Below are 12,361 nucleotides of genomic sequence, written 5' to 3'. Positions count from 1 at the left end.
AGTGAGGCGGCCCCAGGGGTCGGGTGCAGTTGCCCACCAAGGTCAGGAGTCCTGCGAGCCATGCGTGTTTATATGGGGCTCCCAGTGGGAGGTGACCCTGTGCCCTGGCTGCATGCAGGTGGCGTCGTTCTGCACAGCGTGGCCTTTTTATGATCCCTGATTCCAGCAATGTTGGTGGAAATGTGTCTTCTCGTCGGTGTTGAGCTGGTGGTGCCCCATGGTGGCATACCTGGAGCCTGGCCTTGAAGTCCCTGGCACTGCACCTCGGGGGGTCCTTGGCTCTGGGGCTGGGGCCACACACTTCTCCCTGTCTGAAAGTCTTTACCGGTGGAAATTAGTTAATAGCTGTTTGGCTCTTTTGAAAAATTTCTTTGAAATGAAACGTGGGGAAAATGTAAAATTCCTGTTACTTACACCCCATGGATTTTGCTGCTGTCGGGGTATAACCAATCATTCTTTAAAGGACAAATAACCAGCTTTTAGCGTTTTGAACACTAGAGGACTTTGGGTTTACTTGTTTAGTTTAGGAAATCACATCTTTAGCTTAAGAAGAAAATTGTAGGCTTGTCTGTCAGAGAAGTTAGCCGCTCTTCTTGCTGCACCCAGAGCAGAAACCCCTCTCCGGTCATCACCTCATGCCTTCCTTCCCGATGAAGTGACGTCTGTGTTTACTGTTTCTAAACCTGCTCTTAGCTTTGTCTCAGTAAGGTGCTGACTTGGACGCCAGCAGGAAGTAGTGCTCGTTTTACCACATTGCCTGGGGTCAGGGGTGAGAGGGCAGCACAGCAGGGGCGTCTGCTGCCCCTATATGAGCTGAGCCCCGGAGGGTGAGGGAGGTGGCCTCTGCCTTTAATGTGTATGTGCAGCTTCTGGTAAAAGTAAGGGCCACGCTGGCGGGAGCCCCTTGGAGGAGGAGGAGAGGCTGCGGGGTGCCATGTAAGGTGCTTCCCTGAGGGTGTTCCCTGGATTGACAGCCACCGTTGGAGGGACCCGTGGATGTGTCCAGTCATGCAGGGCCTGGGGTGTCAGCACTTTGGAAGGACGAGTCAGGTCCCCCAGTTTTGTGTGCATTTAGTGCTAGGGTTCCAGACCCTCTAGGGGGGCAGCTGTGGGGCCTGAGGCTGGACAGGAGGGCAGGGGGCCTGGGGCTCCTTGGAGAAGGGCCATGTGACCTGGCTGGGTGCGGAGGGTGGGGACGGGTCCTGGTTTGTGGGAGTCAAGGCGAGCCGGCCTGCCATGCCTGTGGGGACTCCCGCTTACCCTACACCTCTACTTCGGAACATGAAACGCGCCTTCCTTTGGAAGCCGTGGCTGGGTCGAGGGGTCTTTCTGGCCACCGGCCTCTGTCCCCACTGCAAGCCGGCCTAGCCGCGGGCGGCCTTCCTCCCGGTGCTGCCCGCCTTGCCCTGCCCGTAAGTTGGGTCAGGCGGTGATGTGCTGCGCCGGACACTTTCTTCGTGATCCTAGTTTTCTTCTTTGTGTTCCCCAATTCTTTCCTCCTTCCGCCTAATAAGCAGGCGCTTTGTGCTCTTGTAGTGGGTGAGGAGCGCTCTAGATGATCAGGAGACAAGCTGCCTCCAAACCCTTTCAGGTTGAACCGAACGTTCACTTCGTGGCTGCAATTCTAAAATCAAGTGACGAAGACAAGTGCTTCCTGGCTGGGAAGCATGTGGGAAGCGAAGTCCCAGGCGGTCTGGCTCCTGGACCTCGGCTCCTGGGCGGCTGCCCGCGGGCGTGTCTGCAGGGACTGTGTCCCCACTTTCTTGCCCTGCGGAGGTGGGGTGGGCGGGGCCGAGTGTAGCAAAGCTCTCTGGGCCGTGGTGTTGACACGCATTGTGTGTGACCGCAGGGCTGGCCAACGGTCCCGACGTAGGCGAGACGGACGGCCTTCAGGAGGTGCCCCTCTGCAGCTGCCGGATGGAGACCCCGAAAAGCCGAGAGATCACCACCCTGGCAAACAACCAGTGCATGGCCACGGAGAGCGTGGACCATCAGGTGAGCAGGTTTGCGTTCCTGTGCGAGGGGGGCCCCCGCCCGGCAGCACCGGCTCTGCTCAGGAGGATGGTGCTGTGTGCGTGGCCGGGCAGGCGCGGTGGCTGGGAGCCAACACGGCTGCGGGCGCTGCTCCGCTGAGGTCACGCTTTCCCAAAGGCTTTTCTACTTTGCTGTGAACTCGGACATGGATGGGTGAGAGGCAGAGCTGCACCTGAGGTTGCTCGCAGCCTCTCCACAGGCCCCGTCACTTTCTTTAGAAGGACTGTCTGTGATGAAAGCGTTACAGTTGACCTTCTGAACCTGCTGCTCGGCGTCCGAGCCGCCAGCACTTGGGTCTGTCCCGCTCTGCTCGCTTGGCTTTGAGCCAGCGTTTAGCACTTGTCTCCTGTAACAGAAGTAACAGTAATTCCCATTATCATGTGACGCCTAGCTGGTGGTCAGACGTCTGTGTTCTCCGCTCTGGCTGAATCCGGGTGGGTTCCGCCCACCCTCCTGCGGCCCCGCCACTGGCCCGGGGCTGGTCATTCCCTTTAGTTCCCGAATCTTAGGACTGGAGGTCGGAGCTCGTCCAGGTGCTGAGATTGTCACTGCATTCCGGCCGGCCTTGGCAGGGGCACTGTGAGGTCGAGTTCCTGCCCTCGGTCCATCGTCCGGTGAGAGGTTGCGGAGTGGCGGCTCCACAGTTCTCTTGTTCCTCCTGCAGTGACTCTCCGGTGTCTCTGGAACAGAACTTCCTCACCTTCTGGGGCTGTTTGTGCCCCTGAAACATGCTTCATCCTGCGTTCGCAGCACAACTAGTGACTTCGTGGTCTCTTTTGCAGCTCTTCCGAGTAATGAGTTGGTGCCTTGACGCCTTCCGGTGCCCCTGCCACCCGATCCCCAAAGTTCATCTTAGGAACTCACAGTCTTTTCTCTTTTCAGTCTGTTACATATAAATTTTTTGTTGTAAAATGAAATATAAATCCAGAAAACAATACAAGACAAATGTTCGGCCTAATGAGTCTGTCTAGGGTGGGCCCTCTGGTAACCATTTCCCAGGGTCAGGAAATGGGATTGTCCACAAATAGCTACCACCCGGCTTCTGTTTTCTAAATGGTTTCACCAGCCATACAGGTGTCCCTAGACGCTGTTGCCCACTTGTCCTTTCTCTTCCTTTCCCTTTATGTGTGGAGCAGCCGGGCCATTTGACCCCGTGGTCTGAGCAGTGGCTCCCGTGCTCACGGGGCCTCCAGCGCCCCTGTCTGCAGTTTATACAGAAGTGGACCCGGCTCAGCTGAGGGGAGTTTAGTCCAAGATAAAGGCTCGTGATATCTGGTTGCCTCTCTTTTTCTGCTGTGGGCAGCTGTTGAGTCTTCACGCCTGTGTTTATTAATTCATCAGAGGTTCCAAAACGGTGATGTTGTGTCGCCTACTGCTCATTTATTAGCTGGATGGTTTCATGAAGAGCCTTGTCATCTCGTCTGCTCTTTTGTTAGCCAGCAGAACATCTCAGAGGAAGGACCGCACTGGTGCTTGAGCCTTCCTCTTTATTTCCCAGTCGTTCAGGTAATGAATTTGTTCTCTGTCATCTTCTGAGGTTGGCCAGTTCTTACTTTTAAAATTATCATTATGAACTCATGTGTTTAAACAGATTTGACGGGTTCTAATCGTTGTTGTTGTTGTTATTATTATTATTATTGAAGCTTCACCCCCCTCCACCCCTTGGCCTGCAGGACCCTCTTCATATTGGACTCTTTTTAGGGGATATGCATGGTCAAAAGTATTTTTATAACAATACTGAAAAGTTAAGTGCCTTTTCACTTACTCTTTCACAGGGTGTACAGTGGCATTTTGTACGTTTGCAAGACCTGTATAACTCAGGGAATGAGTGATTTTCATGGTGTTACAAAATCATTCACAGTGCAAGACACGTGGATGGATTTTAGTGTAACGGTACTAAACTTGTGGACAGTGGATTGAGATTTTTACATTGCAGCAAATCTTTTGAGAAACTACCCCTTGTAGAGTTTTGCTGTGGTGTCAGAGAAGAACGTCCACCTTTGCCTGCTCTGAATGCAGAAGCAGATATGAGGTTCATCTGTCTTATTAAACCAGGTATTAAAGAGTTTTGTGAACAATATAAAACAATGACATTTCTCATTAACTTTTTTAAAAGTAATTTTTTAATTAAAATACGTTCTTTACGTGATAGGTTTATTGCTATTTTTAAATAAATTAATATTTAAAAATTTTCTCTCTTAATTTCTAACACGGTAAATGTTAATAGACGTACCCCATTTGGACACAAGCTCTTTGGGACCTTTGGTGATTTTTAGGAGTATAAAAGAGCACTGAACCCGGAGATTTTGAGAACCATTGTTGTCGATCTTCTCTTTTCTTCATTTCTCTTGTCCCTGTCCTGCTTACTTTCAGCTCAGCTTTGTCCTGGTGTCCTCGTGCCCCGAACTAGAAGGGGGTCCAGGCGCGTTGGGTTTGAGGGTTCCTGGCGGCTGGCCCGCAATGGCCCCAGGTCTTAGGCAGACCCAGACTTGCTGGGATTGGGCAGGGTTTCTCCCAGGTTGCCTGCTCTTCTCAGCCCCAGGGAGGACCTTTTGGTATCTTGGTTCCCCCCTGTCCTTGGGTCCACGAGACACTGCTTCGCTGTGTCCCTCTTCCCCCATCCTCTCCCCTCCTCCTGCCCGGGCACCAGCGTCTAGCAGGCCCACCCTTACCCATTTGCATCCTGTGGCCTTTGGTTTTGGTTTAAATATCGTCTCTGGGTTTTGGTTTTGCTGTCTAGTTGCTCTGTTTTTCTGTGGGATTCCAGGAAATTCTTAAGCTGCTGCTATGTTCCCCAAAATATTTTTCTCTTTCGATGCTCAGGTTGCCTTGGCCTTAGCTGGCAGCGGCCCCTCAGAGCTAATAGCTCCTTCGTTCTGTGTCTCCTTCCCATCAGCTTTATTGAGGCATAATTCACACACTTGAGGTCACCTTTCTGCTTGTGTGTCTCTGAGTCACATGAGTGACATGAGTGACTCAGATCACACGAGTGACACGTGTGACAGGTGCACACAATCGTGCGACCAACACGCTCCTCTGATTTCTGTGCGAGGGAGGGGTGTCGACTCTTCAGCTCGGGCCGGTTTTACATGACTCCTGTCGTTTTGGGGGGGGGTCCACTGTGTCCTTGGGGATTCGGGATGTCTGGTGCTGACACAGGACACCCCCCCGCCCCACCGCTGCCAGACCTGTGCTGCCTGTATGTTTGGAGATCTCTTTAGACAGCGTGTCCTGCACAGGGCCCGATAGTCTCTGTCTTCCCAGTGGTTTGCTTGGATCATCCCCATTGCACTTATCAAGGTAGTTGGGTTAGTCTGACATCTTAATAGTGCTAAGAATTATGCCATCTGTTCTTCCTTTTTCTTCATTTTCTGCCTCTTGGATTGAGTCCCCCCGCGCCCCCCCCCCCCTCCCCCCCCCCCCCCCCCCCCGCTGCGCTGGGTCTTTGTTGTGGCATGTGGGATCTTTTGTTGCGGCGTGGGCCGGCGCTCTCTAGTTGGGGCTCACAGGCTCCAGAGCGCGTGGGCTTAGTTGCCCCGAGGCATGTGGGACCTTAGTTCCCCAGACAGGGATACAGGGATCAAACTCGTGTTCCCTGCATTGGCAGGCAGATTCTTAAGCACTGGACCACCGGGGAAGTCCCAGGTTGAAATTTTTTGATTCCAATTTATTCCACTGTTGGCTTTATTTTTATGTATTTTCCTCACGTTTTCAGCGTTGCTCTGGAGTGTGTAACACACAGCCTTAGTTTATCACGGTCTTGCTTGAATTGACATCGTGCCACTTAACACGTAAGGCTCTTACATGCGTGGCCCAAGTCCTGTCTCCCATCTTTTGTCATATGTTTGAGTTTCATATATGCTATTAGTTTTGTACATACTCATCTTTTAGACTGAGTAACCGTAATCATCTCTTGTTTCCCTTTATTTAAACTGCATCCAGAGCGTTCTTCCTCTGTTCCGATCTGATTTCTCTCTGATACCACAGTCCCTGTGCCTGAGGACCCTTCCCCCCATAGTACAAGTCTGCTCATAATGAATTCTCTTTTGTTTGTTTGAAAAAGTCCTTGTTTTGCTTCCAGTTTTGAGAGACACTTTGATGGGTACAGAATTCTGGGCACTTCGGGACGTCGGTTGGTGTTGCCGTCCGAAGGTCCCGAGGAGCGGCCGCGGCCTTTGTTGCTGTAGTCCTCCGCGCTGACCTCTGAGGCTGAGGTGTGGGGTTGTGCTGCTCTCTCTTGGTGTTTGTCCTTTTTAGGTTTCTCTGAGCTTCTTGGACTTGTACCCGGTGTCTCTGTTTTCCTAGAAAATCAGTTCCTGCCCAGTGTCTTTATTTTTTCTCTTTCCGAAACCAGCCACTCGACGCGGGCTCGGGGGATGTCGTCTTACAGCTGATGGAGGCTCCGCACTTGCGTTCTCTTCCCATTTTGGGGTCCGACGGTTTCTGTTGAACTTCCTCCTCGCTGAGTGTACTTGAGCCAGTCAGAGGCCTCCACCTGTGTCTCCTGATGGCCTCGCGGGTCCTGGTGGTTGTAGGGGGCGTCCTGGTGGCTGTTTGTTGCCCCCCACCCGCTGCTGGAGATCCTGAATGTCCACGACGTGGGTGGGTCTCAGGGTCCCTCCCCCCAAGCAACCCTTGGCCCCTTTTACTTTTCGTCCTGGGATTTTCTCCATGTTCTCAAATACCTGCTTTCTACCCTCTTTTCCTGACCTCTCCTTTGAGGTGTTGTCTGAGGGTTCTTACTGTGGGAAGGGTGCCCCCCCCCGGCCCCCGCACCGCGGTCTGCATCTGTCTGTCCCTCCCTCCGTCGATCGAGGGAGCCTCTTTGCTGTTTTCGTGGAAGCGTCCACAGCTGGGCCAGGGGTTTCCTCTCCTGAGCAACCTTTCCTTTTTCCCAGAGTTAGTAATTGCCTCGTTTCTCATTGTTTCCTTTGTGCCTGTTACCGATTCCACCCCAAACTGATGGACTTGCTCACTTTGTAGGGTTTTCGGACACATCGGTCCCTCTCAGTGGGGGGCACGTTGCCTCAGCAGCTCCTTGAGGGAGGTTCCTGGGGGGAAGGTCTGGGCCGATCCTCTCCTGTCGCCACAGCTTCACGGGCGCAGTTTCCTCTCACGTCCTGGTCACGTTGCCATCTGCTTCGGGCTGTCCGTGTCTCAGGAGCCCCGGCCCCCGCTCTGGGTCCTCTCTGCAGAGCCTCCAGCCTTCTCACCTCTTCTCCATTTTCCACATTTTTGACTTTTTGCTTTACTTTAGAAAATTCCCTCCGTCTCCCAGCGCTTCCCTGGGAATTTCACTTCTCCCTCCTATTTCTGGTGCTGAGAGCTTGATTTTGTGCCCTCCCTCGTGGCCTCCTGTTCCAGCCTCAGAGCCGCCTGGGCCTCTTTCCTGGGGGCATTGGCCCCATCTGCCCCCCCCGATCTCTGGGCTCCATGGAGTCTCTGAGAACGGGCTCCCTTGAGGAACAGGTGAGGAGGAAGCTGGGGCTGGGGGTGCGTCACCCGCACCAGCTGCCAGGAGGCCAGGGTCCTTGTTGGAAGGCGCCAGGGCGACAGCGGGCGCAGGTGGGCCGCCCGAGTGCTGGTGGGTCCTGTGGATTCTCTGTGCTCCCCGCTACTGGTCGTGCTTCCTGGCATGTGTCCTGTTCCCTTTGATGCCCCAGCCCCTAGCCCAGGCTGTTCTCCTCATGTGGCCACCGTGACCCCCTGGTCCGTGAACCGGCGGCACAGCCCTTCATCACGTTGTGGAGGACCCGGCCGCCTTCCTGCTTTGATTTCCTGACATCCCCCTCCCCCGCCCTGTGACATGGCAGCAGCTGACTCGGTCTCGTCTGATTGCAGCTGGGCAGGTGCACGAACAGCGTGGTCAAGCATGAGCTGATGCGCCCGTCCAGCAAGGCGCCGCTCCTGGTGCTGTGTGAAGACCACCGGGGCCGGATGGTGAAGCACCAGTGCTGTCCAGGCTGCGGCTACTTCTGCACCGCTGTGAGTGCCCGGCCCCCTCTGTCCTGCCCTTGGCCTCTGCGGGCACCTGGGCCCCCGGCTCCCTTCCTGCCGCTCACGTGTCTACCTAGGCAGGGCCGCCTGGCCCTCCACTGCGTCCTGCTCGCCAGTGCCTCCGGGACCTTCTCCATCAGTGACTTCATCCACAGATGCTCATGTGGCTCACATGGCCCTCACTTGGTCTCCGTGTGGCCCTTTGTGTTCCTGGGCCCAGAGCCTCTCCCCCAGGGGCTTCTCCAGACGTCACGCCTGTGTGCCCTTGCCATCCTCATCATGCTTTTCTGCTTCTGCTGAAAAGGGGTTCCCAGGGAGAGCGCTGCTCCTCGGCCCAGAGCCCTGGCCTGAGGCCGGGTCGCCCGGAGGGCATGGTGTCAGGCGCTCTTTGCCAAGGGCTGTTGGCGGCACCTCCCTCCTCGGGCTTTTGCTTCTGGGAGTGTCTTCCCGGGTGTGTCTTCCGTGGGTCCGTCTTTGGACTTATATGCGGCACGTCCCCTGGTCAGAGCAGCTGGAGAGTGAGCCTCGGCCTCCTCGGGGCGCGGGGATGGGGATTTTCTCTCCTTCAAATAGCACGTGTGTGGACGTGCCTTGGGAGGGGCCCCGTGGACGCAGGGCATCATTTCTTCTCACCCGGAGAGGGGCTGGGAGCCCCCCGGGCTCTGGCTTACTGCCCCCACACAGAGCTCAGTTCTGGGCTTTGCTTGCTCTTCTGCGTATTAGCCCCAATTAAAAGAAGATTTCTGGTCTCCCTGTTTTTAGGGTAATTTTATGGAATGTCAGCCCGAGAGCAGCATCTCTCACCGTTTCCACAAAGCCTGCGCCTCTCGAGTCGATAACGCCAGTTACTGTCCCCACTGTGGGGAGGAGACCTCCAAGGCCAGAGAGGTGACCATCGCAAAAGCAGACACGACCTCCACCGTGACGCTGGCCCCTGGGCAGGAGAAGGGCTCCACAGTGGAGGGCAGGGCCGACACCACCACAGGCAGGTACGGCGTCCCCTGAGCCCTCAGAGTTCACCTGACGATGCCCATCTTTAATTGTTGCTGATGTCTTCCGACTTGCCAGACGTCTCCCAGCTGGTTCACACTCGCTGTGATTTCTGACACGTGAGGCTGTGAGGCATGCTGACTTTCGTTTGCTCGCTGCCACTGTGCACATGTCTCTTCTGCACTCAGTGTAGTTTTGTACATTTCTTTGCCTGATTTTGAACCAGTATCACACCATCCTAATTGATGTGGTATCACAGTATTTTCGGTCGAAGCACAGTACTCCCATAGGTAGCTGTTAGTATACACCTGAAACATCGGTCCCTGTGTGTACTTGTCCCTACCCACGTGTACCTGTGCGTGCCTGTCCCTACACGTCTGTACCTGTGCGTGCCTGTCCCTACCCATCTGTACCTGTGTGTACCTGTCCCTAAACATCTGTACCTGTGTGTAGTGTATGATATGAAACATTAGTGTCAGCTGCTGTAGTCTGCTCTTACTGCGTCATGTTTTGGAGGCCCTAGCTGAACACAGAAGAAACAGTCTTTAAAAGAGAAGGGTTGATATTGGAAACATAATTTTCTTCTCAGAAGTATTCAGTAGAAATAGCTGAAGAACTCATAAAGCTAAATGGAGTCAGTCAGCCAGAGGATCAGGTAAGAAAAGGTGTCAGAAGCCTCGTCCCCACTAGTGTGTCCAGCTAGAAGCCAGGGTGATGGAGAGAGAGCCTTTCAAAACAGCAACGAAACCCGTAACCTACCTAGGAAAAAGCAAGCGATACTACACTGATAAAAAAGGAAACTATAAAACTTCACTGAAGGTCATTTAAGAGACTCGAATTGTAGACATTCAAAACTGAATATTGGAATGGTGTCGACTCCTTCATATTATTCTGTATTAATCGTATTAATCTATAAATTTAATGTTTGTTTTTTTTTTTTGCGGTACGTGGGCCTCTCGCTGTTGTGGCCTCTCCCGTTGCGGAGCACAGGCTCCGGACGCGCAGGCTCAGCGGCCATGGCTCACGGGCCCAGCCGCTCTGCGGCATGTGGGATCTTCCCGGACTGGGGCACAAAGCCGTGTCCCGTGCATCGGCAGGCGGACTCTCAACCACTGTGCCACCAGGGAAGCCCTAAATTTAATGATTTTTGAGTCAAAATTCCAAGGTGTCCCTTGCGTTGGGAGGGCAGTGGACTTTAGATTCAACCTGAAGTTCATTCACTAAAGCATATTTGAACATTGGGCAAAAAGTCCTGGGAAAGCCGCCCTCACTTCTGAATGCCATTTTTCTCTGGGATTTGATTCTGAGTCTGGGCTCTTCCCTCCAGGGGCTGAGCAGACAGATGGTCAGTGAACCTGAGACCATTTTCACTCTCAGAAGAGCAGTGCCGTTGGAGGGTCCGAGTGAATCATGTTTTGTGTTTTCATTGGTTTCCACAAGAAGGGAGAGTTCCACGTCTCTAAAACTCAGAATTCCACTTATTTCTTCCTCCCCGAAGCACTGCTGGACCCCCGCTCTCAGAGGATGACAAGCCGCAGAACACAGCCCCCCAGGTGCCCGAGGCCTTCGACCCCATGGGGCCGGCCGGGCTGGGGAAGCCAGCGCCCGGCCTCTCCCAGGGACCTGGGAAGGAAACCCTGGAGAGCGCGCTCATCGCCCTGGACTCGGAGAAGTAAGGCCTGGCGCTCCCTTCCTGCAGACTCCTCCCCTCCGTGTCCTCCTGCATGAGTCAGCCGCCGGCACTTGCGCACGCGTCCTTGTCCCCCTGCGGCGTCTGGTGCTGGCCAGGGCCACACGTCCCCGCTGTCCGCGCCCCCAGGGCCACGGCATTCCCAGGAGGTCGCTGAGGCCTTCCTTAGGTCTCCTGTTAGCATTGGTCATCAGGACCGTGCACCTTCTCTTCCGTTACTTTGGGAAACGATTGCAGGTTATCGTCCGTTCCACTAAGAGCAAAGTGATCCTCTGAAGGCATAGTGAGGACAGTCCTGGGAGGCTCTGGCACATGTTTCCCTGGACACGTTGACCGTGGCTCTGACCTCAGGATGTTAGGGCCAGTGTCACTCTGTGGCTCCTCGTCTCTGAAAGGAGAGTTTGGAGCAGGTGGCCCGTCGGTTGTCCCTGCGGCTCCCATTACTGCAGCCCACCTGTGGCTCTGCAGGAGGGCCCGGTGCACCGACCCATGACCCCACAGGTGTCCACTGGTCATGGGGTTCCACGATCAGGGCTCTGGCCAGACCGCGCGGCTCCCTCCCTCAGAGCTTCACCTTCCTGTCTTGCTTCTCGGGAAGTTGTAGTGTTGGGACACGTTCCTGAGTCCCCACAGCTTTTTCTCTGTCCGCCTCCAGCCTGGTCTCTAGCCCTGGTCTTATGGTGACTGTCCAGTCCCCTGCCCTACTCACCGGGTCCAGACTCTGTACTGTGAAGAGGGTGGGTGTAGCTGGGTGTGACATGCTGCCTCCACCACCTCGGGGGTCCCTTGACCTCATGCTATAGAGAAGAAGCAGCTCACTCTGTGCCCTGCACAGAATGCAGAACCTCAGGAACCATTCTCGTGCTGTGGGTGAAGGAGATGCTCACTAATTTTGGTTATTTTTACCGTGATATGCCTGGTGGGTGTGGCATCCTTGACCTTGAGGCTGGGCAGGTGGGCCCAACCCAGGCCTTCCCAGCCTGCAGGTGCCGCGCGCGCGCGTGCCTGCATGCGTGTGTGTGTGTGCGTGTAGCCTGTGCTCACTGCTGTCTTGTGCTTTCTCTGCAGACCCAAGAAGCTCCGCTTCCACCCGAAGCAGCTGTACTTCTCGGCCCGGCAAGGGGAGCTGCAGAAGGTGCTGCTCATGCTGGGTAGGTGGCCATATCTGTCAACGTCTCTCGGTGACTGTCCACCGTGTCCCGCTCTGTCCGGTTTCTCTGGTTGGTGCACACGGGCTCCCCTGGTGTTCAGCCCGTTCACAGTGTTCATGCTCAGTCACGGCAGTGGAAGTATTCTCCAGGAATTCCTCGTTTGTTTTTTTTTTTGTACGGGTCTTACTTGTGGCACGTGGGATCTTTGTTGCATGTGGGCTCTTAGTTGCGGCATGCGGGATTTAGTTCCCTGACCAGGCATTGAACCTGGGGCCCTTGCACTGGGAGTGCAGAGTCTTAACCACTGAACCACCAAGGAAGTCCCAGGAATTCCCCATTTTTAAACAGGAATTAAGTATGTGATTATTAGGTTAAGAAGAGATGTCGACTCCATGAAAGCAGAGTTAGCCAGCTGGGCTGTTGTGCCGTGTGGATGGAGTTGGCGCCCTCGTGTGCAGGGTGCAGCCCACCTGGCACTTGTGTTTTCAGTGTGTATCTG

The 12,361-nt window shown here is 54.6% G+C and overlaps 1 protein-coding gene across 7 annotated transcripts in view; it reads left to right on the top strand.

Moving 5' to 3' along the window:
• The window catches only part of EHMT1 (euchromatic histone lysine methyltransferase 1), a 147,814-nt gene that overhangs the window by 97,848 nt on the left and 37,605 nt on the right, over window positions 1-12,361 (top strand). For all 7 annotated transcript variants that reach the window (XM_027104128.1, XM_027104129.1, XM_027104127.1 and 4 more), the window contains 5 exons: window positions 1,850-1,995; window positions 7,876-8,019; window positions 8,794-9,020; window positions 10,520-10,693; window positions 11,780-11,862. In XM_027104128.1, the coding sequence (XP_026959929.1) occupies window positions 1,850-1,995; window positions 7,876-8,019; window positions 8,794-9,020; window positions 10,520-10,693; window positions 11,780-11,862 (774 nt within the window). The remainder of the gene's footprint in view (window positions 1-1,849; window positions 1,996-7,875; window positions 8,020-8,793; window positions 9,021-10,519; window positions 10,694-11,779; window positions 11,863-12,361) is intronic.

This window comes from Aethalodelphis obliquidens, unplaced genomic scaffold (assembly GCF_003676395.1).
Source record: "Aethalodelphis obliquidens isolate GAN/ISIS:26980383/991018 unplaced genomic scaffold, ASM367639v1 scaffold7, whole genome shotgun sequence".
NCBI lineage: Eukaryota > Metazoa > Chordata > Mammalia > Artiodactyla > Delphinidae > Aethalodelphis > Aethalodelphis obliquidens.
The sequence above is the reverse complement of the archived record's forward strand: the minus strand, read 5'-3'. Positions and strand labels throughout refer to the sequence as shown.